The sequence below is a fragment of the Cyclopterus lumpus genome, chromosome 8, assembly GCF_009769545.1.
Source record: "Cyclopterus lumpus isolate fCycLum1 chromosome 8, fCycLum1.pri, whole genome shotgun sequence".
Taxonomy (NCBI): Eukaryota; Metazoa; Chordata; class Actinopteri; order Perciformes; family Cyclopteridae; genus Cyclopterus; species Cyclopterus lumpus.
The window spans coordinates 10,045,386-10,073,377 of NC_046973.1; the positions used below are offsets into that span (position 1 = coordinate 10,045,386).

At 44.0% G+C, this 27,992-nt stretch overlaps 1 protein-coding gene across 1 annotated transcript; it reads left to right on the forward strand.

The window, feature by feature from the left end:
- The first annotated feature begins 620 nt into the window (after positions 1–620).
- LOC117734766 (carbonic anhydrase-related protein 10-like) lies at positions 621–27,348 on the forward strand. The gene is made up of 8 exons (XM_034539032.1): positions 621–810; positions 8,791–8,933; positions 14,956–15,141; positions 20,503–20,598; positions 22,109–22,181; positions 24,187–24,341; positions 25,579–25,753; positions 27,326–27,348. The coding sequence occupies exons 1-8, from the start codon at positions 621–623 to the stop codon at positions 27,346–27,348; spliced, it is 1,041 nt and encodes a 346-aa protein (XP_034394923.1).
- The last annotated feature ends 644 nt before the right edge of the window (positions 27,349–27,992 follow it).

A 27,992-nucleotide genomic window follows, 5' to 3' on the forward strand; every position in this document is an offset into this window, starting at 1 on the left:
GTCTGCAGCAGCATACATTATTGGTCTCTTTTTGCTCTCACTCCAGCCTCTGTTCTTATGTATAGTATATTTGATCACATTTGTGTGATGGTTGTCTCCCTATCTCATTTAATCCATGTCTATATTCTCTCTCATCTCCTCTGCCCTCTCAGCTCTGCTCCTCATCGTTCCTACTTTTCCCTTACTGTTTGAGGGTGCTCCATTTTTCCTTTGCCTTTTCTCTCTTTTCCTCCAGTGTGTCCTTCTCATCTCGTCCCCAGCCACCCATCCCCTCTCTCTTTGTTATCCCTTTTATTTCTATTCCCTCTAGCTTACTCTTCCTTCCAGTCTGAATGGTCTGGAGTTGTTGCCATGATTCATTTGAATTCACAACCTCAGAGTCTCTCAACTGTGCACTCAAACATGGCTCTGATGAGACTGCTTCCTCTGTTACCAAGATATGTGAAAAACAGACAGTCAATGGTTAGACTTGGTTGGATATGCTAATCTAAAAAGACAATAAACAATAAAACCTTGTGTCTTTGCCTCCAGTTTACTATGTTCAAATGTAAAGGTCACCTGTTATGCAGAATTTACTTTTTCATGGTTTGTATACATTAATATGTGTCCCCAGTGTGTCTATGGCGGCGTGGACAGCTCAGGTGCAACATCTAACATCAGACCTGACCCAGCAGGTGGCCTCAGCCGGTGGCCCGTTCAAGGGGACCCGCCTGGCTTATGGTGGGCCTCGTAGTCTCGAGAGGCACAGTTCGCCCCGGAGCTGGGGGCCCGAACCTCCGGACTGCGTTAGGTTCCCGCTGCCGCCTCCATGTCGGTAGCCCACGCCGGTGACCTGTCGGCGCTCCTGTCAACTCCGCAGTCCCTCGCTGTCAATCTAGCTGGTTAATATTTTTTTTAGAGAACTTTTTCAAGAATCAGCTTTTTATTGGCGTGGTGCATTGTAAAGGTTTTCTTTTTTCATTATTCATCAGAAGAATCTAGGATTATGTTATAGCAACACAAGCAGAACAGTGTGTGTGTGTTTCTGTGCCTGGCTGGCCATGAGAGTGAGAGGCTGAAAAGAGGAGCGAAAGGAGGAAGAAGAGGAGAAAGCACCAAATTGGTAAAAGGAGTGGGTTTGGTGATGAAGACAAGCGAGGCGAAAAGTGAGAGCTCCTGGGAGCTGCCCTTTCCTCCTGATCTGATCTTCGCTCTAGCTTTGGTGTGTGTGTGTGTGTTTGTGTGTGTGTGCGTCTCTCTCTCTCTCTCCACTACTGGCCTTAAAGTAAGAAATGGGGGTTAGGGGGGCCCAGGGCGTTGGGACAGTCTACCTTTCAGCTCTTTTTACTAGATAGAAAATGATGAGAGACAAGATCAATAAAGGAGAGAAGGAAAATGAATAAATCATCAATAAATCATCTCTATTTGAAGTCAAACTAAATTGTAATCTTATCTGAGGCTAAGAGCAACTGTGGAGGTTGGGCATGGATGGGTAAAAAAAAACTCTATTAGATATACAAAGACATAACCCAGGGTTGGCATAATGCAATTTTGTTTGGTTGTTTGCTTAGAACAATTCACTATTTATGAGCCTTAACTTTTGTAAATATACTTTAAACTCCTATTTAATTGTCATTGTTATTGTTAGCCTACTGGAATATAAAGGCTCTGCCAAATAGGAGACTGGCCAAAAATAGTTATGTATGTGGCCTATTAATTTATGTTTATCAGTAGAATATTAATGCATTCAAAATATTCATTATACATCTTGCCAACTTTTCACTGTGGTAGTTAAGAAAATTGCTAAAAATATTTCCAATGTTAGCAAATATGTCATTCTGTCATGTGTAGCCACAGGAACTGAACCCAAACGCCGACAACTTGAAAAAGGCAACTTTATTGCTCACTTGAAGACTAATTCCAAGCACAAGAGACAACTCAGGTTTTCTGCCTACAAATTCCCATAAACAGCCGTTAACCTGAACTTCCATAGACACAGTTGTATTAAATTCACTTCAGTTCCATTCAATTCAATGTTGTCACTATCCTTTACAGCGCTTCCCTAACCATAATCATAGCAATAGTCAGCATGCTAGCGATTAGTATTAGCACTAACGATTGGTATCAGCAAAGAGAAAGGGTTAGTCTGGCTTCATGTTAAACTAACCAGGACCAGGCCAAGCAGTACATGTTATCATGACGTGGAAATATTATGTTCTCTATCTGTGCTATGAAATCATGGTGGAATTAGCTAACTAGCCTGCCGCTGTTAAACTTAATGCTTCATAAAGCATAAAATCACATTGCTATTGCCAGATAATCATCTGTACCACATACTACCCAGATGTTTTAATGTCCTGGTGGATTTATTTCAAGTCCACAGAAAAGCGAGACAAGTCAAATGCTACACTGGTTAGACCCTCCCAGTCCTGGACATGGGCAACACTGTGGTTTCATTGTGGGGGCTTTAAAGCAAATTAAACACAATGCCCAAACAGCGGAAATACAATCGCTGGGTCTGCTACATGATGCCATTGGGCCAAATATACTTTTCCACATATAGTTACATTGGGAAAGAGATGTCTGTAACTCAGATGTATTAATATATTTTAGGTAAATCAACTTCCCAGTTCAGAACACTGAAATTGCCCTTATTGAAATCATCAGATCCTAGAAGTTATAAAATCCACTCCTAGTCAAATGCAGTTCTTCTTCTTCTTCCGTTCATGTGAATGAGTTTGATAACAAGGCTTGACCGAGGGCTGGGGAGGCTGGGTTAAATGAAACACAAGTGCAATTGCTCTATGGGCCCATGCATGGATGCTGAAGATTGACGGAAGATCCAGGTATTATCATCTGAATTCTGAATTCATCAAAATCTGAAAATTGGGACTAAGGTTTTGTTTAGGTGTGGTTATGGGATCCTACATGTTTTTAGTTGGAAGAAGTAAAAGTTGATTAGAAGGCATCTGCTCCCCTTTCTGCTCCTGTTCAAGATATGGCAAATAGCCCATTTGAAAGAGAGAAAAGAGAAAAATAGAGGCAAAACAGACTGTACCACCTCCGGGGTGTTAGAGAAAAAAAGCATCTTACATGAATGTCACATCTCTTGGTGTCGTGTGTGTTTTGTGTGTATTGTAAAGGGGGCGTGTGTCTGTAAAGGGGTCTCTAAATGCTGCTCAGTGTGAGTAAGTTCCTCACTCTATGTGTGTGAGAGAGAGTATGTAAGTGGTTATTTCTGTACCTGTGTGTTTTGGGTATACAATATCACAGCTCAGGGTTGTTATTGGGAGTGCTGCAGAGTGAGTAAGTAGGACACCAAGTTAGTGATCAGAAGAGCCTGTGCCTTGCTCTCTCGCCCCCTCTTTCTCTCTCAAACACACAACCATACACATCTATCTATCTCTCTCTCTCTCCCTCTCTCACTCTCTCTCCCGTGCAAAGCTTCCCACAGGAGAGATGAAAGAGGAAGAAATGGAGAGAAGTAGCTAGAATATGCAGGAGGAGGAGGAAACGACATTCCTCCCACACAGTAGAGGAGATATGAGCAAATGTACACAGGACTAAAGGAGGGATATAAGACAATGAAGGAAACTAGTATGCGAGAGAGTGGGACAGATGGAGAGAAGAAAACATAACGGAGATTAAGATAAGAGAGAGTATGAGATAAGAGAGAAGCATCACCAGTAGCAGAGAGAAATAAAATTGAAATATTACATTACATGTCATTTAGTTGACTCTTCCAAAGCGACTTAAAATAAGTGCATAAGAACATCAATAATCGAGAAAGTACAATTTCATCAATGAAGTTCAACTACAAAGTGCTATCAGCAAGAGCCATTTAAGTGCTGCTAAAGTGCTACTACAGCGCAACCTTCCCTATTCAAGGTATAGTCGAAAAAGATGTAGAGACTTTATGCTGTCCTGATGTCAGTGGGGAGCTAATTCCACCATTGAGGAGCCAGGACAGCAAACAGTCGTAACTTTGTTGTGTGTTTAGCTCAAATATGAGTATGAAGTCATGATGCTCAATGTCAATAATCTCATGATATCATTACGCATCCAAATTCACCCACTACATTTCTTGCAATTACTCACAACATTAAAGCTAATGCGGGCAGTGATTTTGGCATTCTTGCTATTTGTTCTTTGCCTAAGAGACAAAGTGTTGTCATGGAAATTCCAATGAATTGATTAGCCTCTAATGTAGCAGACATGACAAGTGTTGATGACTAGATGTTGAAAAAGCAGATGGGAGTGTTCTTAGGGTACATTTTCAGATACATTGTTGGCAGCTGTAATCTACAGTTTACTGTAAATGAGCAGGTTGGTATGAGGATTAAGCCTGTTGTAACCAATTTTTCGTACTTTTTCAAGGTTATAAGGTTCCTTTATTGTTATCGTTCTATACAGTTGAGCCACACAATAGAGTTTGTAGTGGAGGGTTTTGTCTTTTAATATTCTGTCGGAGCTGCTATAATGATATTGTGCATTTCATGTTCAACTCTACTTCAAGGCGCGCACCACCCGCATCTCTTCATTGCACATTGCAATGAAGAGATGAGTCTAGTGTCATTCTCAGTGAGCCTGTAGCACTATCGACAAGATGATCAATCTGGGACGGACTAAAGTCAGCACAGGAGTCCTCCGTCACATTAAGACGTGGTATTGAATCAAATGCAGAAGGAATCGCCACAGCACTGTCAGTTAGACATCTGGTGTAGAAACATTTGACTAACGGTAGTAGAAACTCAAAAGTTATGAGGTAATGGTCTGACGGAAGAGGGTTCTGTGGGAAGACCTCCAAATGTTCAATGTCAAAGCAGTGAGATAAATGCAGCTCTCAAGGTAATCATTATCAATGAACTCGTGAACAAGACCCCGAGATACTTAAACTCTTTCGATTGCGGTAGACACTCCGACCCCACATGGAGGGAGCAATGTGTCAGGCACCCAATAATCCCGCAGCACCCCCCACAAAACCCTGCGAGAGACCCCGTCGGAAGCCTTCTCCAAGTCTACAGAACACTGACTGGTTGGGCAAACTCACAGAACCCCTCCAGTAGTTTAGGGTAAAGAGCTGGTTCACTGTCCGCAGTGCTCCTCTTGAATCTGAGGTTCAACAAATGGTCGGAGCATCCTTTCGAGCACCCTGGCATAAGCTTTCCCTGGGAGGCTGAGTAGTGTGATACACCGATAGTTTGAGCACACTCCCCCTTTTTGAAAATGGGAACCACCACCCCGGTCTCCCATGGACACTGTTCCCGACCCCATGCATCATTGAAAAGGCGTGTCAGCCAAGACAGCCCAACAATGTCCAGCGCCTTCAGCATCTCAGGGCAGATCTTAGGGTGGATCTCAAGATATAGTGTAGTAATCGTGAGCAACACAGACGCTCTGATAACAACACACACAGAGAAAGAGAAACTTGATTTCTGCTCATGTAGACATTACTCCACATAACCTTTACATAGCAATTTGTTGTTTTCTACCATATAATTGCTATATATGTCATATGTATGTATCTTCTTACAGTTCCTATGATGTCTTACAAATAGTTACTCCTCATTTTCTGTGCATTTTCCAACAAAAACCTGTCAAGACAATTTGAGATTGTTATGTACAGTCTTTTCAAAATAAACTTCCTTCTTCACAGGAAAATACGTAGGTAGGTGTGGGCAAGAAAAACTACTCAGTAAGGTTGAGGAAAAGTACTAAGTTCAAAACACTTAATTAGGTTTAGGAAAATAACATTGTTTGGGTTAAAATAACCACAGATGTGCCATAACTACATTACATAAGTTAAGTGACAAATAAATCAACATTGGTTACTACGGCGCTACCTTCACTATTCAAGGTATAGTCTAAAAATATGTGTTTTAGTTTGCGACGGAATATGTAGAGACTTTCTGCTGTCCTGATGTCAATGGGGAGCTCGTTCCACCACTGAGGAGCCAGCACAGCAAACAGTCGTGACTTTGTAGAGTGTTTAGCTCATAGTGACGGAGCTACAAGCGGATTGGCAGAAGCCGAGCGAAGTGAACGAGCTGGGGTGTACGGTTTTACCATGTCCTGGATGTAGACTGGACCCGATCTATTCGCAGCACGGTACGCAAGTACCAATGTTTTGAAGCGGATGCGGGCGGCCACCGGTAACCAGTGATGGTCGTGGATTAGTGTGAGTCAATTTCGGGGAAGTTGAAGACCAGTCGAGCAGCTGCATTCTGGATGAGCTGTAGCGGTCGAATGGCATTAGCAGGTAGACCTGCCAGGAGGGAGTTACAGTAGTCTAGCCGTGAGAAGACCAGAGCCTGGACCAGAACCTGTGCCGCCTTCTGAGTGAAAAGAGGTTGTATTCTCCTGATGTTGTACAGCATGTACCTACAGGAGCATGTTATTGCGGTAATGTTGGCAGTCAGGGAGAGTTGACTGTCGAGTGTCACACCGAGGTTCCTGGCAGTCGAAGTCGGAGCCAACACTGAGTTGTTGAAGGTAATAGTCAGGTTGTGGGTGGGAGAGCCTTTTCCTGGAAGGAAGAGAAGTTCAGTCTTGTCCGGGTTAATTTTCAGGTGGTGTGCGGACATACACTGGGAGATGGCAGAGATTCGTGCTGCTACCTGTGTTTGAGATTGGGGAAACGAGAGGATCAATTGGGTGTCATCAGCATAGCTATGTTAGGAGAAGCCATGCGAGCAAATGACAGAGCCGAGAGAGTTGGTGTACAGAGAGAAGAGGACCAAGGACTGAGCACTGAGGGACACCAGTAGTGAGAGGACAAGGCTCAGACACAGATCCTCTCCAGGTTACCCGGTAAGTGAGGTAGGATGAGAAGAGTGAGAGCGCGGTGCCTGAGATACCCAGGTCATGGAGGGAGGAAATAAGGATCTGGTGGTTCACTGTGTCAAAGGCAGCGGAAAGGTCTAGAAGGATAAGGACAGAGGAGAGAGAGGCTGCTCAAGCAGTGTGAATCGGCTCAGAGACATCAAGGAGGGCAGTCTCTGTTGAGTGGCCTGCCTTGAATCCAGACTGGTGAGGGTCAAGAAGGTTGTTACTCTGGAGATAGGAGGAGACTTGGTTAAAGATAGCTCACTCTAGAGTTTTGGAAAGGAAGGGGAGGAGAGAGACTGGTCTGTAGTTGTTGACTTCAGACGGGCGTGGGTTTCTTCAGGAGAGGGTTGACTCTTGCCTCCTTCAGAGAGTTAGAGAAACAGCCAGTTGAGAGGGAGGTGTTAATAAGATGGGTGAGAAAGGGAAGAAGGTCGGGAGCAATAGACTGGAGAATGTGAGACGGGATGGGGTCAAGGGGGCAGGTGGTTGGGTTGGCAGAGGTTACCAAGGTAAGAACTTGATTGGGAGATAGGGGATAAAAGAGGAAAGCAAGGGGGAAGAAGATGAAGTTAATGGAGGTGTAGTTATAGAAGATGGATTAGTAAAGGAGGAGCGTATGTCGTCTATCTATTTTGTAAAGTAGTCGACAAAGTGGCTTGGTAGAAGGGTGGAGGGAGGAGGGGGACCAGGGGGGTCAAGGAGGTTGGAAAAAATAAAGAAGAGCTTTTTGGGGTTAGAAAAAGAGGATTCGATTCTGGATTGGTAGAACAGGCTTTTGGCTGCAGCCACGGAGCCGGAGAGCACTTGCGGACCTTTCGAGTCGTAAGAGGACAGAGAGAGTCAAGAGAGGAAGACAGAGTAGAGTGTCAGTGGCAAAGTTAGGCTGCATGAGTGAGAAGGAGTCAGTTAAAGGGAGGGCTGACAGAACAGACGAGGCCAGAGAGGAGGGTGAGAGGGTGCGGATGTTGCGACAGACAGGTGCAGAGTCCGTTGTGGGAGGGTTGTCAGTTCCAAAGAGTGGGAGAGAGTAAGAGATGAAGAAGTGGTCAGAGACATGAAGAGGAGTTACAGTGAGGTTAGATGTAGAGCAGTTTCTGGTGAAAATATAGTCAAGGTGGTTGCCAGCTTTGTGAGTAGGAGGGGAAGGACTGAGCGAGAGAGCAAAGGAAGACAGTAAGAGTATTCCTCACAGAGATACACTGACAATGCAAAAAGGTCGTGGGGATCTGACAATTAGATATCAAGATTGTAGTACTATTTATGTGAGAAGCCATGCACATTGTATTGATAATATACAAAAAAATACTTTCTCTGCTTAAACACTTTTAAATTGGCAAAGATAAATCAAACCGATAAGAGTAGAACAAAATTGGATTCACAAAACAATCAACAATCCTGTCAAAAATATACTTATTAGAATTGAAACTTTCAAATATTTTCACTCAAACTGAAAGAAAATACAATTTGTTCCGTATCCTACATGGTGGTGTAGGTGTGGAATGTGCCACCATGAAGTATTCTTTCTATAACTAGTGTAGCATTAAAGTATGTTGGAATTAGCAGGCGAGCTACCTAACTAGCTACGCATTCCTTGAGCTATTAACCAAACCACAAACCATCAGCTTCCACATTCTGAAAATCCCTTGTATCCCCCTCATTCTGGGATACCTCTGGCTACGTCGACACAACCCCCACATCGACTGGACTACAGGGGCTTTTCGGGGTTGGAGCCAATCCTGTCACCTAGTCTGCTGAACATGCTGCTGAACCGGGTTCCTGTCTTAGTTATACATAGATTTTAATGAAGGCATTTTTTTTTTTTATCTCCCTAAACTCTCCATTTCTCCTGTGACTCTCTTTCTGTCTGTTTTTATGGTTTAAACGTGTGGAGCACTAGAGCACATACACCCACACACACTAATTACTGCTACTCTCTCTTGTTCTCCCTCTATTTCGGCTCACCCTCATCCCACCCACCCTCAGTCCCATCTTTCTGGGGTCTGGTGCACTCAGCCTGGAACTTGTGTGCCATCGGGAAGAGGCAGTCGCCCATCGACATAGAGACCAGTCAAATGATCTTTGACCCCTACCTGACACCTCTGAGGCTCAACACAGCAGGACGAAAGGTAAGGGCCACCACCATTTAGATCAGTTATTCCGAAGAACTGGGTCGGGATCCACAGCTGGGTAACAGGAGATTTTATTCAGGTCAGTACACCTTTGAGCCACATGAGGGAGACTGCACATTTTATTAACAATGAATCTAATTTTCAATTGAATTTGTTTTGTATAGCCCAAAATTAAAAAAAATATCCTGAGAGGGCTTTACAATCTGTACACATACGACATCCTCTGACCCTCACATCGGTTCAGGAAAAACTCCACAAAAACACCTTTCACAAGGAGAAAAATGGAAGAAACCTTCAGGAGAGCAACAGAGGAGGATCCCTCTCCCCGGATGGACAGAAGCAATAGATGACATGTGTACTGTGAGGGTTTGGTTGTGCTGGACCCAAGTGCCGACACGGGGAGGCAAGGTTGGGTGGAGGTAAATAGTTTATTGTAGAGAACCGGGAGAGCGTAGATGGGGTGGTGAGGTGGCGTGAGCGGCGGCGGCTGAGCAGAAGTGCAGGTACGGGATTCCTGGGCACAGGGAACAGGGGTTAGCAGGAAATCACAAGTAACGAGCAAAGTATGTTTCTTAGTGAAGCCGAGAGTCGAGGTACCACTGTAAATGGTGCAATAATCTGGCAACTGGAGAGAGGGAAGTCAGGGTGTTTTAACAGGGAGGACTTGATGATGTGATTGGAGACAGGTGCCGGAGATGACGTGCAGGTGTGGAGATGATTGCCAGTTGCCGGAAGCCACACCCACGAGACACACACACACACACACACACATGTAACATGGGACAAACAAGGAAAAGAGAGAAAGGCACAAGAGTCACGGCCAAGCCGTGACAGTATCCCCCCCCCCCCCCCCCCCCTCAACGGGCGCCCCACCAGGCTTGTCTGGATGTTCCCGATGGAAGTCCCGGACAAGGGAAGCCTCAGAGAAGGAGCTGCGTGGGATCCAGGACCGTTCCTCTGGGCCGTACCCCTCCCAATCGACGAGGTACTGGAATCCCCGGCCCCTACGGCGGACGTCGAGGATACGCCGAACGGTGAAGACCTGGTGTCCATCAACGACCTGGGGTGGGGAGGGGGCGGGGGAGGAGCAGGAGGGGACAGTGGACTGGAGGACAATGGTTTGAGTAGGGAGACATGGAAGGTTGGGTGCACCTTTAATGCGGACGGGAGTTTGAGCCGGACCGCAGAGGGATTGATGATCTTATCCACCTCATAGGGTCCAATGAAGCGGGATCCCAGCTTGCAGGACTCGATTTGAAGGGGCAAGTCCCAGAGTAACAGAGTTACGGCGACTTCCGGTGGAGAGCAGTATGAAGTAGTCGCATGCGTTGCACTCCCCCTCAACTTTTTCAATAATAACTTGTATTTAACGCAACACTTTAGTAAACAGCTTCTACAAAGGCAGACACTGTACTTAAACGGCACCATGGCCACCAGAAACTAAACCAAGCAAGAAGGAAGATGCAAAAAAAACGGCCGCAAAATGCAAAAGTCAGGTTAGCATGTCCGCTCTGACCGGCCTGCTGGAAGAACACCGCAAGTCCATATCAGCGGCCTGTCCCTGCCGAACTCAAATCTGCTTTTGCATCTCTAGAAACCAAACTAGATGTGATACAAACCACAGTGACGGAAAACAGCGAGCAAATCACAGGAGTCTGGAGATCAACGCCAATTCAAACAGAGGGTCGCTTTCAGGACCTTCGAAAGCTTGTGCTTGACCTTGACCGAGCTATGTGCTAAACTCAAAGCTAAAAAACACCGATCTGGAGGGACGAACGTCGACGAAACAACATGAGAATCATCGGTGTTGCAAGAAGCCATTGAAGGTCCCAGACCCACACACTTTATCTCAGTCCTGGTAGAAATACTCGGCAACGAAGTGCTACAGACCCCCCCAGAGCTGGACCGGGCCCACCGAACATTTGCAGCTAAACCGCGGCAAGGAGACAGACCCAGACCGGTGATTGTGTGCTTCCATCGACATCAGACCAAGGAGCTGGTGATCCGGAAAGCCCGAAAGCGTAGGAACGACCTCAAATACAAAGACACTCCGGTACGCATCTACGAAGACTACTGCCCCGAGGTTCTGGAGCAGTGTGCAACCTACCACGACATCATGGCTGAACTGTACAACTTGGGCCTGCGACCAGCTCTGCTATACCCGGAAAGACTTCAAATCACGGACAGAGAGGGTAATAAGAGACATTTCTCATCAGCCGAAGAGCCACCAGCTTCGCCAGAGTAAGACGGGGATGGTAAAACCCACTGAAGCGAAAGCACAGACCTGCGGCTAGCCAGAGTAGCTAGTTAGCCGCTAAAATATACGATGCTACACTCAATCAGCTCCGGCTATGTCGGTAGGACTTTGTTATTGTCACTGTGTTCGTTTTTCTCAGGGGTAGTACCTCTGACAGTGTTGTTATATTATCAGGTTTTACTACCAACTACGCTTTTGCATTTCATGGTTGTTTTGGACCGGACAGGGCATTGTTTATGTTGGCGTGCTAGACCGGGGAGAGGAAAGCCCAGCTGTCTCCATGGTCCATTTTGTTTATTTCACGGTTTGCAGTATTAGAGGCAGTTGTCCTCCAAGCGCTGATTTAATTGGCTTTTCTATGGCTGTTTTCTTATTTTTTGTTATGCTGTTATTTTTTTTTTTCAACAGACATATTTTCCTAATCATAGCTAATTATCAAGACAATGGAGGCTATCTCCCACAATACTATCTAACACACAATTTAAAAGACTATTCTCAGAAGAAATGTTGAACTTTTTACAAATCAATGACACCCCTGACACCGCTAGAGGAGTTATCTGGGAAGCGTGTAAAGCTGACCTACAAGCTATCTCCTACACCTCATACCTGAAAAAGTCAGAATCGGCTAAGTTGGTGGAGATGTCAGACCAGCTTCAGGAGGTTGACGCAGACTATGCTAACACTCCTACTCCTGCACTTTACAACAAACGCCTCAAACTCCAGGCCGAGTATAACCTCCTGTCGAAAACTAAGATCGAGAAACAATTGCTACAAGGCAACATTATTTTGAAATGGGAAATAAGGCAGGTAAACTCCTTGCTAACCAGACCAGGGCTAGGGCATTGTCAAGAGTGATCCCTAGGATTAGGTATCCCTCTGGAAATGTGGTTACTGACCCTAAATTCGTGAATTATGTCTTTTTCAGCTATTATTCAGGGCTTTATTCATCAGACTGCCCAGCGGAGGTGTGGAATGGGCACATGGGAATGGGAATCTATCCCGTTCCCCAAAAACAGTGAGGACATGCTTAACATTCTTGGAGCTCCAATCATGATTATGGAAGTGCAGGAGGTAATCAAACTGCTACAGAATGGCAAATCTCCAGGCCCAGATGGGTTCATAGTAGAATTTTACTCCCACCTAGTCTCCCCACTGCTGACAAAAGTATACAATGAATTATTTGCAATGGGACGTCTGACCCCGACGCTATCTGAAGCCACCATCTGTCTCCTACTGAAAAAAGAGCCCTTATTATGCAACAATTACAGACTCATATCCCTTCTCAATGTTGACCAGAAGATACTAGCCAAGGTTCTAGTTACACGTCTACAGACGGTACTACCATCTTTGATCTCTACAGACCAAACAGGTTTCATGGCAGGATGAAGCTCCTCATTTAACACTAGGGGGCTGCTTAACATAATCAGCTCCCCAGACCCTGACACGCCTGAGGCGATACTATCCTTAGATGCTGAGAAGGCTTTTGAAAGGGTCGAATGGAAGTATCTATACTACATTCTCAACACCATTGATCATGCCATCCTATTACAGGGACTGGATCAGTCGATTGGCATTTCAGGTACCGAACTAAGTTGGTTTAAATCCTATTTATCAGATCGATCTCAATTTGTATTTGTAAATGATAAAGCCTCAATGACCACCAACGTTAATCACGAAGTTCCACAAGGTTCTGTGCTTGGACCAATTTTATTTACCTTGTACAGTATATGCTTCCTTTGGTCAACATTATCAGGAAACACTCCATACACTTTCATTGCTATGCAGATAATACTCAATTATATCTATCGATCAAACCAGAGGAGACCAACCAGCTCGTTAAAATTCAAGTATGTCTTAAAGACATAAAAACATGGATGACCTGCAACTTCCTGATGTTAAAATCTCCTGATGTTAAACTCAGAGTTAAGTTATTTTACTCTGCCCTGAACACCTCAGAGATCAATTATCTGGTGATGTGGTTTCTGTAGATGGCATTACCCTGGCATCCGACACCACTGTAAAGAATCTTGGCGTTATCTTTGACCGGGACTTGACCTTTAACTCCCATGTAAAACAAATCTCAAGGACTGCATTTTTTCATCTACGTAACATTTAAAAAATCAGACACATCTTGTCTCAAAAAGATGCAGAAAAGCTGGTTCACGCATTTGTTACTTCCAGACTAGATTACTGCAACTCCTTATTATCAGGCTACTCTAATAAGTCTCTTAAGTCCCTCCAGTTGATCCAGAATGCTGCAGCGTGTGTACTCACAAAAACTAAGAAAAGAGATCACATTACTCCTGTATTAGCTGCTCTGCACTGGCACCCTGTAAAATCAAGAATCACATTTAAAATTCTTCTCCTCACCTACAAAGCCTTGATTGGTGATGCACCATCATATCTTAAGGAGCTTGTAGTACCATATTGCCCTACTAGAGAGCTGCGCTCACTAAGGGCTACTCATGGTTCCTAGAATCTTCAAAATCAGGATGGGAGCCAGAGCCTTCAGTTATCAAGCTCCTCTTTTATGGAACCAGCTTCCACTTTCAGTCTGGGTGGCTGAGATAGTCACCTCATTTAAGAGTAGACTTAAGACTTTCCTCTTTAATAGTGCTTATAGTTAGGGCTGAATCAGGTTTGCCCTGGTCGAGCCCCTAGATATATATATATATATACTAAAATAAACTGAATTGAATTGTGGCTAAATGTGCAGCCATGGAGGAGACCTGAAACAAGCTGCATGACCTTGAGTCATGCAGCCATAACATTAGGATAATTGTCCTAACTCAAGTTAATTGAAGGTGCACATCCACGGCCTTCTTATTTAAGCTGCTAGTGGAGCTCTTCTGCAACAGGGTCCACTCTTTGCCTCCAGAGCTGTATCCTGGACACAGAGCGCTAAATGCTAAGCCACTACAAAACAAATGAGGCAATCATCCAGCAGGCCAAAAGACAGAGAAGTGAGCTGATCTACCGTGGGAACCAGTGGCGAACTTCTAAGATTATTGCCCTGAAATTATTGAACAATGCAAGGCATACTGGGAGCTGATGTCGTCTCTCTAACAATTAGGGTCCCTCCTCTACCCAGCTCAGCTACAAATCACAATACTAGGGAAGAGCAGTTACCTTTTTAAACAGTGACCGAATCTTGGGTAAACCTTTCTATTATGCCTACCTCCTGGCCCTCTCAGTTTGCTGCAGCAGTTGAGAAATTGCTCTTCTTCTCTCGTCTGCAGCTTGATACTTTTCAGCAAATGCTGTGTGCTCGTCCTGGAAGTTTCTTTCAACATTAAATATTTTGTTCTTTCTCGGCACATATCAAGCCTACAGGTCAGCCAGCATTGTTGATAGGAAAAGCAAATGAATACGTCCACGCAGAATTAAACACTCCATTTTTCTCTGTGACTTTTCTTTTTTGTTATTTATCCATTGACAGTTTACAGAGGGCAGGACTCTGCATATCATGACGAGCCACCTGCACTTGACAGCTACGTCATAGAATTTTAGTTAAAAAATATATTTTCATCTTACTTGTTTATTTTTGCCAACGCCTCTACTACTGCTGTGCACCGCTCCACTTTGTTCAGAACAGACATATGCACTATGTGCCAGGAAACGTTGGTCACAGGTCATTAAGTAAACTTTTCCCATTTACATCATGTTTGCAGCTAGAAGGCAGAAAGAACAGTGCCAGGACTGCAAGCATTATACTCACCATGGTGAAATGGCCTCAAAAGTAAAACTATTATCTCCCTGTAGATGGCATGTACCATGTACAACACGGGGAAGCACGTGTCCCTGCGGCCGGACAAAGCCCACCTGGTGAACATCTCAGGGGGCCCACTGGGTTACAGCTATAAGCTGGAGGAGGTCCGCCTTCATTTTGGGAGCGAGGATTCCCAGGGTTCAGAGCACCTCCTCAATGGACAGGGCTTTCCTGGAGAGGTAAGAAATGAGACAGAAATGACACACACTGGATTATAAAATAATATTTATCGGACTCACATGTGACTACATAGGCAGTGAATACTAACAGGCTGATAATATCATTGTGGCCAGCAGACAGGGATATTGACAAGCTTAACATCTACATTCATCTTTGTTATCTCAGATAAACATGTGTGCAATTGCAAACACAGAAAAATGCACACATCCCCCACACAGATTACATTACATTACATTGCATGTCATTTAGCTGACGCTTTTATCCAAAGCGACTTACAATAAGTGCATTAAACCATGAGTCCAAACTCAGAACAACAAGAATCAAGCAAGTACAATTTCTTCAATAAAGTTAAACTACAAAGTGCTATCAGTAAGAGGCATTTAAGTGCTACCTAAATGCTAATACGGCGCTACCTTCCCTATTCAAGGTATAGTCGAAAAAGATGTGTTTTTAGTTTGCGACGGAAGATGTAGAAACTTTCTGCTGTCCTGATGTCAATGGGGAGCTCGTTCCACCAATGAGGAGCCAGCACAGCAAAAAGTCGTGATTTGTTGAGTGTTTAGCTCGTAGTGACGGAGCTACAAGCCGCTTGGCAGAAGCCAAGCGAAGTGAACGAGGTGGGTGTGTACGGTTTGACCATGTCCTGGATGTAGACCGGACCCGATCTGTTCGCAGCACGGTACGCAAGTACCAATGTTTTGAAGCGGATGCGGGCGGCCACCGGTAACCAGTGAAGGTTGCGGAGGAGCGGAGTAGCGTGGGTAAATTTCAGGAGGTTGAAGACCAGTCGAGCAACTGCATTCTGGATGAGTTGTAGAGGTTGAATGGCATTAGCAGGTAGACCTGCCAGGAGGGAGTTGCAATAGTCTAGCCGTGAGATGACCAGAGCCTGGACCAGAACCTGTGCCGCCTTCTGAGTGAGAAGAGGTCGTATTCTCCTGATGTTGTACAGCATGTACCTACAGGAGCATGTTATTGCGGTAATGTTGGCAGTCAGGGAGAGTTGACTGTCGAGTGTCACACCAAGGTTCCTGGCAGTCGAAGTCGGAGCCAACACTGAGTTGTTGAAGTTAATAGTCAGGTCGTGGGTCGGAGAGCCTTTTCCTGGAAGGAGGAGAAGTTCAGTCTTGTCCGGGTTAATTTCCAGGTGGTGTGCGGACATCCACTGAGAGATGTCAGTCAGACAGGCAGAGATTGGTGCTGCTACCTATGTTTGAGATTGGGGAAACGAGAGGATCAATTGGGTGTTGTCAGCATAGCTGTGGTAGGTGAAGCCATGCGAGCGAATGACAGAGCCGAGAGAGTTGGTGTACAGAGAGAAGAGAAGAGGACCAAGGACTGAGCCCTGAGGGACACCAGTAGTCAGAGGACAAGGCTCAGACACAGATCCTCTCCAGGTTACCTGGTAAGTGCGGTCGGTGAGGTAGGATGAGAAGAGTGAGAGCGCGGTGCCTGAGATACCCAGGTCCTGGAGGGAGGAAATAAGGATCTGGTGGTTCACTGTGTCAAAGGCAGCGGAAAGGTCTAGAAGGATAAGGACAGAGGAGAGAGAGGCTGCTCTAGCAGTGTGAAGCTGCTCAGAGACAGCAAGTCTCTGTTGAGTGGCCTGCCTTGAATCCAGACTGGTGAGGGTCTAGAAGGTTGTTACTGTGGCGATAGGAGGAGACTTGGTTAAAGATAGCTCACTCTAGAGTTTTGGAAAGGAAGGGGAGGAGAGAGACAGGTCTATAGTTGTTGACTTCAGACGGGTCGAGAGTGGGTTGCTTCAGGAGAGGGTTGATTCTTGCCTCCTTCAGAGAGTTAGGGAAACAGACGGTTGAGAGGGAGGTGTTTATAAGGTGGGTGAGAAAGGGAAGAAGGTCAGGAGCAATAGACTGGAGAATGTGAGACGGGATGGGGTCAAGGGGGCAGGTGGTTGGGCGGGCAGAGGTTACCAAGGTAAGAACTTGATTGGGAGACAGGGGGATAAAAGAGGAAAATGAGGGGGAAGAAGATGAAGTTACTGGAGGTGTAGTTATAGAAGATGGATTAGTAAATGAGGAGCGTATGTCGTCTATCATTTTTGTGAAGTAGTCAACAAAGTGGCTTGGTAGAAGGGTGGAGGGAGGGGGGGCGGAGCAGGGGGGGTCAAGGAGGTTGGAAAAAATAGAGAAGAGCTTTTTGGGGTTAAACAAAGAGGATTTGATTCTGTATTGGTAGAACAGACATTTGGCTGTAGAGATAGAGGCAGAGAAGGAGGAGAGAAGAGATTGATAGGCGAGCAGGTCGCCGGCGTGTTTGGATTTTCGCAATTTCCTTTCCGATGCTCGCATAGTGGCTTTCTTGGCGCGCACTGGTTCGGACAGCCACGGAGCCGGAGAGGACTTGCGGACCTTTCGAGTCGTAAGAGGACAGAGAGAGTCAAGAGAGGAAGACAGAGTAGAGTGTCAGTGGCAAAGTTAGGCTGCATGAGTGAGAAGGAGTCAGTTGAAGGGAGGGCTGACAGAACAGACGAGGCCAGAGAGGAGGGTGAGAGGGTGCGGATGTTGCGACGGACAGGTGCAGAGTCCGTTGTGGGAGGGTTGTCAGTTCCAAAGAGTGGGAGAGAGTAAGAGATGAAGAAGTGGTCAGAGACATGAAGTGGAGTTACAGTGAGGTTAGATGTAGAGCAGTTTCTGGTGAAAATATAATCAAGGTGGTTGCCAGCTTTGTGAGTAGGAGGAGATGGACTGAGCGAGAGAGCAAAGGAAGACAGTAAGAGTAGCAGGTCCGATGACTTCTCTGTCTGGATGTTAAAGTCACCCAGAAGGAGGGGCCGTTTTCTGGGAAGTTTGATAGGAGGTTAGTTGAACCGGATGAGTAACCGTCATTGCATGAAATTCAAAAGACAGTTGGGTGAATAATGGAAGGGGATAGAGAGCAAAACTCCATTTGGGTAGACCTGTGCCACCACCCCGACCAGTGTGTCTGGGTGTGTGGCTGAAGGAGAAGGCCGAGGAGAGAGCAGCAGGGGTTGATGTGTTGTCTGGAGTGATCCAAGTCTCAGTGAGAGCCAGGAAGTACAGCGATTGCTTGATAGCGAAGCCAGAGATGAAGTCCGCCTTGTGGTTAGCTGACTGGCAGTTCCAGAGGCCCCCTGTGACGAGGTGCTGGGTCTGTGTGGAGCCGGTGGGATAAATAAGAGAGTAGGGATTTTGATGCATGTGTGACCGAGTCCGCGGTCTATAGTATCTACGAGTAGATGTGCACACAGGTATGGAAAGAAAACACATTATCACAAGCAAATGTTTATACCGTAGTAGCACTCTAGTAGCACTTAAATGTCCCTTACCGATAGCACTTTGTTGTTTAGCACTTCAGTAGCACTTAAACGGCACGTACGGATAGTATTCTGTAGTTTAACCTTATTGAAGAAATTGTACTTTCTTGATTCTTGTTGTTCTGAGTTTGGACTCATGGTTTAATGCACTTATTGTAAGTCGCTTTGGATAAAAGCGTCAGCTAAATGACATGTAATGTAATGTAATACTCAGCCGCCCTCAGCCACCACCGAAGACTCCCACGAAAGACTCCTATGTCTTTATCCTCCGAGTCTTCATACAAGGAGTCTTCCCTGACGCTACAAGCCCTAACCTGGTTATACACCTGACTTGGCGATAATTAGTTACAGCTGTGTCGAGCCCGCCCACAGGTCGCTGAAGGAATTGCCCACTTATCGATACTGGTATGAGTCGGCACTCAGGCAGGGGATTCCTTGCCACCAGTGAAGTCTCAGTTTGCTAGAATGTGAAATTCTTGCCAAACTGATTAAGGACAAATATCTGTTTATCTCAAGGTAGAAAGTAGAATATAGTTTAGTCCCTAGTAGATTTGGATTACAGAGCAAATACTTAAATCCTAGCTGGTTTCGTTGACTTTTCAGTCACTTGGGTAAAAAAGCAAAAAATCGCAGCTCAAAATCTTCAAATTAGAAAGACAGTACAGACTAGCATTCTAGTATACCTAAATACAGCAGATACAGTAGTAATATAGCAGAGAAACCTCTTTAAAGAATATACTCAGCAAGATACAGGAAGTCCCAGAAGTCAGTGGACTCACAGCTCAGATGCACAGATTAAGTTCTGAAACAATTCAAACTCTTTAAGAGGAAAGCTGTTCGGTGAGTAATCTTGATCTCAAATATTGTTATCCACCAAGATATTAATTCAAACATGTGGTTGTCAAAATGGGATAAGCATATGTTCTCTTGTCTCTTTCTCATGGAACGTTGAGCCTGTCTGTACTCAGTTTTGTAAATCCACTTTGTCCAGAGAGACACACAGGTGTGTTAGAAAGAAGATATAAAGTGGTTCTCTATTTATTATGCAGATTGAGTTTGTGGTTCTACATGGAGGCAAAAGTAATCTCAAAGGTTTAGTTGAAATTCATTATGTAGAGCAAAAGAACCACAACTACATGTCAAGTCAGTTGTGTTTATATAGCCTAATGTCAGAAATTACCAATTTGCCTCAGGGGGCTCTCCAATCTGTACAGCAAACGCCATCCTTTGTCTTTTGAACGGATACGGAAAAACTACTGGAGCTAGTAATCAATGAGGCTAATTTAATGAAGTCTATTACAGAATGTGGAAGACAATCTAACAGGGCTATATACTTCGCAATATCATAATAATTTGCTGGGAATTAACGGTCCCAAAACATTGTTTATTCTTCAAACACTGATTTATTGAAATAATTGAAAATCCTACCTTCACTTGCAGCACCCACAAATCTGTCACCAAGTGTTGTAGCCCCCTGAGCATCCACTTGACATATTGACTTACAGACCCGAGTTCTTTGACAGTAAACCCCCTGTGTGAGCTGTAGTTTTACTTGGACCCAAGGTACAGACACACAGAATACAGTTGAAAAAACAGTGTGAATGTATTGAAGTGATTCCTTGATGCAGCAAGTGTTGTTGGGGTGAAGCAGAATTGTTAGTAGAAGATGACCTGAGACAAACAGGGATTTCCAGTGAGTAGATGGGTGGGTCAACCGGAGGCTGGTATCCAGAGAACTGGACACAAAGGAGAACCCAATCAGAAAATAGGAAAAAACCACGATTCGCTAAAAATTGTTGTTGGCCTGAGCAAAATATGTAAACGGATGGTCTGACGATGACTGGAAGACCAGGCTTTTAACAACAGAAAGAGCATAACATTTCAATGGATAGTGCAGGACATCTTGTACAGAAATGGACAGTTTTACATTGTAACTAAAACAATTTACATATGCATTAATCAGAACAATAATTCAGATGCAAAAGTATCAATTAACTGCAATCCTGCTAGAGTAACTCCAGTTGTACGTGTCACGCTTGGTGTCATTGTGTCTCTATTTCAGGTCCAGCTGATCCATTATAACCAGGATCTCTATGCCAACTGCACTGAGGCAGCTAAGAGCCCCCATGGCATCGCTGTGGTCTCCATCTTCATAAAGGTCAGCATGTCCTTCAAAACAATGAAGGAACAATGGAACTTTTAAAAGAGCCTCTTAGTTTGATGGTAGATTTAAAACAGAACCTCTACATATGTAGCAAATAAACTGTCATGGTTGTGCGGGGCTGGACCCAAGAGCAAACATCAACGGACCAGGCTCCTATTTCTCATACCTGGCTAACGTAGTTAGCTGGATAATTTTCAGGATAAGATTACATAACTCAGGCTTTTCGGTTCCACGAAGCAAGTTTGGCAAAATCACCATAGCAACACATCCAAAAGCTTGAACCTGTTCCAGCGCAGGCTAAGTTAAGTTAGCTGGATAAGATGGCAGCTCCCTTCCTCAGAGACATTTGTAATTTGTGATTCTGGGCTATACAAAATGAACTGAATTGAATTGAAAGGTGTCAGCAAGACTTCCTTAAGTGTCTTCGAGGTCATCCGCATCATCAGATTGCTCTGATGAAACTCAAAACTCAAAACCTGGATTCAGATCTCACCACAGAGCAGAAACCACCCTAATCAAAGTCACCAATGACTTCCTCCTCTCTTCTGATGACCTCTCCCTCAACATCCTCCTCCTACTGGACCTCAGAGCCTTTGACACCATCAACCACTCCATCATCGTCTCCCTCAACATCCTCATCCTACTGGACCTCAGCGCAGCCTTTGACACCATCAACCACTCCATCTTCCTCTCCCTCAACATCCTCATACCACTGGACCTCAGTGCAGCCATTGACACCATCAACCACTCCATCCTCCTCTCTCGTCTTGAGTCCTCCATCCACATTACTGGCACAGCCCTCTCCTGGTTCAAGTCATACCGCTCCGACCTCCAACAGTTCATTATCATCAATAAATCCAAGTCTGACACAGCCCCAGTCCCTCAAAGTGTCCCCCAAGGTTCAGTACTCGGACCCTTCCTCTTCATCTTGCTCTAACTTGGGAACATCATGGTCTCCATTTCCATTGCTACGCCGGCAACCCACAGCTTTACATCGCCACTAAATCCATCACACCCACTACCTACTCCACCATCAGCAACTACCTCACAGGTATAAAGACCTGGATGCAAGCCAACCTCCTCAAATTCAACAGAGACAAATCTGAAATTATCATCCTCATCATCATTGGAGAAGGACAGGGCCTTCTCCATTGCTGCCCCCTCCCTCTGGAACCTTCTCCCCCGTCACCTCAGACATTCTCCATCACTTGCCACTTTCAAAACAGTACTTAAAATCCATTTATTTAAATCTGCTTTTAACCTGTGATTTTAATATGTTTTTCCTTGTTTCTTACTGTTATGTCATACATTGACATTCTCGAGAACACCGCAGGGCAAGCATTCTGAACAGGCCTGTTTGAGCGGGCCCCGCACTAGTTCTACTAATACAAAGATTACAGTGCAGGAAACGAAAAGGTTTACTGTTTCAGTCCTTCAGCCACTTCCTACATGTGTTTTACTGATGTGGTTTCTTTTTCATGATCTCCTCTTTGTCATCTCTCAGCTCTCTGACAACTCCAATGCCTTCCTCAACCGCATGCTCAATAGAGACACCATCACCAGAATCAACTACAAACGTAAGACACACAGCCTCTCTACCTCTCACACACAGTTTCAACCTGTGTTCTGTGCCTAGACAAGCTATATCGTTGTGAATCTCCAGGGCTTTATCTATCTTGTAGAGCTTGAGTACAATCTTTTAATCTGCTATTTAAATAACCTTTTTGACAAAAAAGCCTTTCTTTGGTGTGATCTTTTGTAGTCTTCCAACCACTCAAAGCTCTTTGACACTACATATCATCATCTACCCATTCACACCCATGCATACTCTGATGGGAGGAGCTACCATGCAAGGTGCCACCTGTTCATCATTCAAACACTGCAGCCTCCAAGTGTATTTTGTACCAGAACACCGTAGGCGTTAAGATGATGTGCTCAAATGTCTAAGACACTTGGGTGAAGAGAGGAACAGAGCTGTCAGATGATTACTGTCGGGGAAACAATCCTAACTTGTCCTTCTGACAGTAACATATGTAACTTCGGGACATCAATGATGACCGACCTGTCCTGGGTTCATCTCAGTGGACAGGCCAAACATTATGGATTATAGAGGGTCGGGGCAGTTGAGATAGAAAGAAACCGGCTTGTCATTGTTGTGTTGTTCAGTAGGTTAAACACAGTTATTTGTGTACTAAACTATTCGTAAACGTATAGGGACGAAGATAATTTATGATTGAGTTATTGATAATTGTGACATTTCATGTTAATTAGGTTTTAATTGTGAAATAGGCTACAAGCCATAACCCTGCACTGTAACCCAATGTGATAACCCAGGGCCTTATATAAATTGTGCAAGGGCAATGACTAGCAAAATCCAAGAGGCCCTAGTAGTCGTTCCTGGAACGTGAACTGACGATCTGGCGAGGAGTTGAGGGAGAACTGAGGTAGATATGCTTTGGGGCTTGATGAGGGAACAGGTTTCATCTGTGTGGATTGATTGGCAGCAGGAGGGGGAAAAGAAGGCCACGCCCAGGCATACACACACATACACTGTCATATTCATGTAATGTGTTTATGTAACTCTGTAAATGCTGTTCATCTGTACACATGACATCTATTGCTTCTGTCCATCCGGGGAGAGGGATCCTCCTCTGTTGCTCTCCTGAAGGTTTCTTCCCTTTTTTCCCTGTGAAAGGTTATTTTTGATGAGTTTTTCCTGATCCGATATCACAAATTACAAATTATCCTCAAAGGGCTTTAGAATCTGTTCACATACGACATCCCTGTCCCAGGGCCTCACATCATGAAAAACTCCCCATAAATGTCATGTGTACAGAATGAACAGCATTACATAGTTACATAAACACATTAAATGAATATGACAATGTATGAATGGACCTCCACAATCCATGAAACAGAAGGAGGTAGAGAGAAGGGGGGCGGGGCGCATCAGCAGGGAGATATATACAAATGTTAACCTCATAGTAGCACCAGAAGAAAAGTCAGGAGATCAGTAGAGTCATAGGGTTCATCATCTGGGGACTAAGAATATCTTTACAAAATTTCCTGGCAATAAATTCATAATATGTTTTGAAATATTTCAGTGTGGGCGAAAGTGATGGAGCAACTGAATGACTAATGTACATCACCATCCCTAGAGGCACGCAAGCATTGCAAAAACCTTTTAAGGTCTAAAACAAACCAATCTTTTCTTTATCTTTTCATTGTCTGTGTTTCCCTTCAGCAATAATACATTCTTCATAAAAATCAGGGCTACATTGCCAAAATCTGTTTCCCAAACTCTGCTGTGACGATGTACAGCCCAGAGGAGAATCCTTCCTGCTAATGGGGCAAAACATTTTTTCACAAAAGAGGACATTACATTTAATTATATAAATTATCTGGAGATATATACAACCCTTAACCAAGAAGCACGTATTTACCTTCAAATTGAACAGTACAGGCTACAGTTTGTCCATGAATAGGAGGTGAGTCCTCATAATGTTATAGTGTGAATCGATTGTTATCCTTAATTAATCCAACATATGTATGCATCACCTTAACACTCTTTTCTCTATCTAGATGATGCGTTCTTATTAATGGGCCTGAACATAGCCGACCTTTACCCTGACACCACTCGTTACATCACCTACGAGGGCTCGATTACCATCCCCCCCTGCTACGAGACTTCCACGTGGATACTCATCAATAAGCCTGTCTATGTGACACAGATGCAGGTACGTGAGTGTAGGATATCTGACATGCAAAACGCATTCTGTTGATAAGGGCAGAATTTCAGTTTTGAATTGCATCTTTAACTGCCGACACAGGGTGTAAACAGATTGCATATGCAAATTAGGACTTTATAATCTGAAAGCATCTACTTTTTCCTAATTTGGTTTAGATAAAAGAGGCTGGTTGTAATAGTGATGTAATGAAAAGCAGTGCATACTAAACCATCCAATTGGACCTATTTTACCTCTGAGAAGTCTCAAAAGTCTAAAACTATTTTCTTCTTTTCATCCGTATCCTTTTGAAAAAGTATGGATGGACTAGATGCAGTTGGTGATGTAAAATGTCATCATCTGCATGCAGTCACGGTCACATCTGCACATTATGCTTTTCCTCTGTTCTGACCACAAAGCCTTGTATGTTGTGAAGAGCAGCTGGATATATTAGATGCAAACCACAGCTCTTCAAATCAGGAAGCTCACTGTCAAAGTGCAACACATTGCAATCCAGAGCAGCACTCACCTGCATACATCAACGCATCACCTGCAATTTACTTTTATTGTATTTATTCCTGCTATCACTCAACCATCCTTTGATCTCAACATTCTCTAATCGCTTTTTTTTTTCCATTCCCTCTTTCTCTCTCACCCCTCTTTTACATTTCTATTACATCAGCCGTTTCACCATTATATTTGCTCCACCCTCTAATTTCCTTGGATCCTTTTACTGTCTATCTCTTCATCCCTCTCTCTTCTCTCATCCCTCCTTCTACATCAACTGTAGTGACATATACAGTCTTTCATTGGTTAAAGGGGATTTTACAGGTGCCTTTTAACATCTGCCTTTTATTTCCTAACATGGATGTACGAAGAAGGATTCAAAGGAGTTGAAAGATGGCACCCCATTCAGTCCTATGAAAGCTGCTCACTGGGCACAAACGATGGAAAAGCATTCACAGGCTTCTTCTCGCTTCCTACAACTTTGTAAATTGTGACGTGTTTAGTCCTTTTTCAGCAGACCCGCTTGAGAGTATGCTAGACTTCCGCTGTTCCACTCAACTGACTAGAATAACTTAATTTAATTATTCAGTTCTTTGAGACTTTCCAACTGTTATTGGACCAAATAGATAAAAACAAAGATATTTCGGTGTGGGGGGGTGTAATTAACCAAACTCAGCTGAACTTAACTGATTGTTTGATTTCAGCTTGTGCAGTTTAATTCAATCTCTTTGTTCTCCCACAGATGCACTCCCTGCGCCTCCTCAGCCAGAACGAGCCCTACAAGATCTTCCTGAGTATGAGCGACAACACCCGGCCCACCCAGCCTCTGTTGCAGCGCTGCATCCGAACCAATATCAACTTCAATAAGCCAGGCCGAGACTGTCCCAACAACCGCGCCCTCCGCCCGCAGTACAGAGGTAATGTGAAGAAAGGGAGGGGGAGTTTAAATGTATTAAATCATGAAATGTTTTATTCGGTCAGAAATGAATGCCAAGTATGTTTTTTATACGTTCCATCCCCCCTAAGCTAATTAGGGCAGTTGTTACATGCCTGTGCCAAGACTGGAGGTATGTTAACCTCTCAAACTCATGAATCCCCATTCACTCCCTGACAAACAACCAGAAAAACCTCCATATCATGATTTACTATAAAAAACAAATCTCATTTTGAAAAAAGATACACTCCAGAACACCATTAGACTATACGAAAGGTATGTTTCTGGGTCTTCACACGTATCTAATTATTCAATGCAGTGTGTTTCTAGATTATGTTGCCAGGTTCAACTTCTTTGCCTGATGTGTGTTTCTTTTGCTCCTAATGTATTACTGTATACTTAATAACACGTCTCTTAAGTCCCTCCAGTTGATCCAGAATGCTGCAGCTTGTGTACTCACAAAAACTAAGACAAGAGATCACATTACTCCTGTATTAGCTGCTCTCCACTGGCTCCCTGTAAAATCAAGAATCACATTCTCCTCACCTACAAAGCATTGATTGGTGATGCACCATCATATCTTAAGGAGCTTGTAGTACCATATTGCCCCACTAGAGAGCTGCGCTCACTAAATGCGGGGCTACTTGTGGTTCCTAGAGGCCTACAAAGTAGGATGGGAGCCAGAGCCTTCAGTTATCAAGCTCCTCTTTTATGGAACCAGCTTCCACTTTCAGTCCGGGGGGGTGGGAGACACAGTCACCTCATTTAAGAGTAGACTTAAGACTTTTCTCTTTGAAAGCGTTTATAGTTTGGGCTGGTTTATGGTGCTGGCTCAGGTTTGCCGTGGTCCAGCATCTAGATATGCTGCTATAGGCATAGATTGCTGGGGACCATCTTATGATACACTGAGCTCCTCTCTCCTCTTCTCTCTCTCCTTCTGAATGAATTCATGCACCATTATTGCACATTACTAACACTACCTCTTCTCCAGAGTCTTTGTTCTTTCTCTCCTCACAGGTTTACATGGATTGTGGTTTTATCTGGACCCTGGTCCTGTCCGACACCTCCTGCTATTATTAGTATTATTGCATTGCTATTAGTATTGCCAATACCATTACTGCTTTTATTATCATTATTATTATTCCATCTATTTTTGGTAGTTGCAACTGTTTCATCCTGATAGAGGGATCCTCCTCTGTTGCTCTCCTGAAGGTTTCTTCCCCCGTTAAAGGGTTTTGTTTTTGTTGTTTTCTGATCCGATGTGAGGTCCCGAGCAGAGGATGTTGTTTGTGTACAGATTGTAAATCCCTCTGAGGAAAATTTGTAATTTGTGATGTTGGGCTATATATGTATGAGCTAGAGAGTGTGCCTAAAATGCCCCTCGAAGCAAATGTGCCATTTGTGGGAATATAGTGGCCGTCAACGGCAAACATTACGTTTAGTTTGGAGTTTTTTGTCTCTAATTATCTCAACTCATGCACTGGTTTCTTGCATCTATTTATTACTTCCAGTACTAGTACTACCTCATTTCATTCTCTTTTCTTTTTTTCCTTAGTAAATCAGTGGCTTCTCAAGTAGAAGATAAAAAGGGGTCGAGCTTCAGCACCACAAGAGGAGGGGTAGAAATCATTCAAGTCTATTTCATACTGGCAAATCGCTGAGCTGGACTAAAAGCAGCCTAACTAAACTGTTCCAGCTAATCTCAACTGAACGGAATTCAAACAATCTACAGTGAGGGTACAGACCAGATTTTGAGTCCAAAGTGTGAAATAAACCATAAGTAATCTGATCTGTTTTTATTTGTTGTCTTAACTCACTGAGACTGGATATTTAAATACTCTCAATGATCTCATTTGGGTGGTTTTCAGAGGGATGGAAGTTATTTAAAGACTACAATGTGCTATGTTTTCCTGCTAGTCAATGTAATTATGAAAATGATCATTCATTGACTGGAAGAATTATTACATTTCCATTATTGGTCCAAACCCCCGGCAATGAAGAAGTTTTGGTATGATGTGAGATATAGAATCAGATGGTTCTGAAATCAAACAGTAAAAAGTAAAGAAGGCAATAAATGTGAAATGTGTTAATTTCAGGTTGCATAGCTGAAGGGAGAGGAACAGAGGGAGAGACTGGAACTCTGACATTTTGTAGAATTGACTGTTTGTTTTTCTTTTGTTTTTGCTGATTTCTTTTTTGTACAATAGCCCAATTGTCATCTG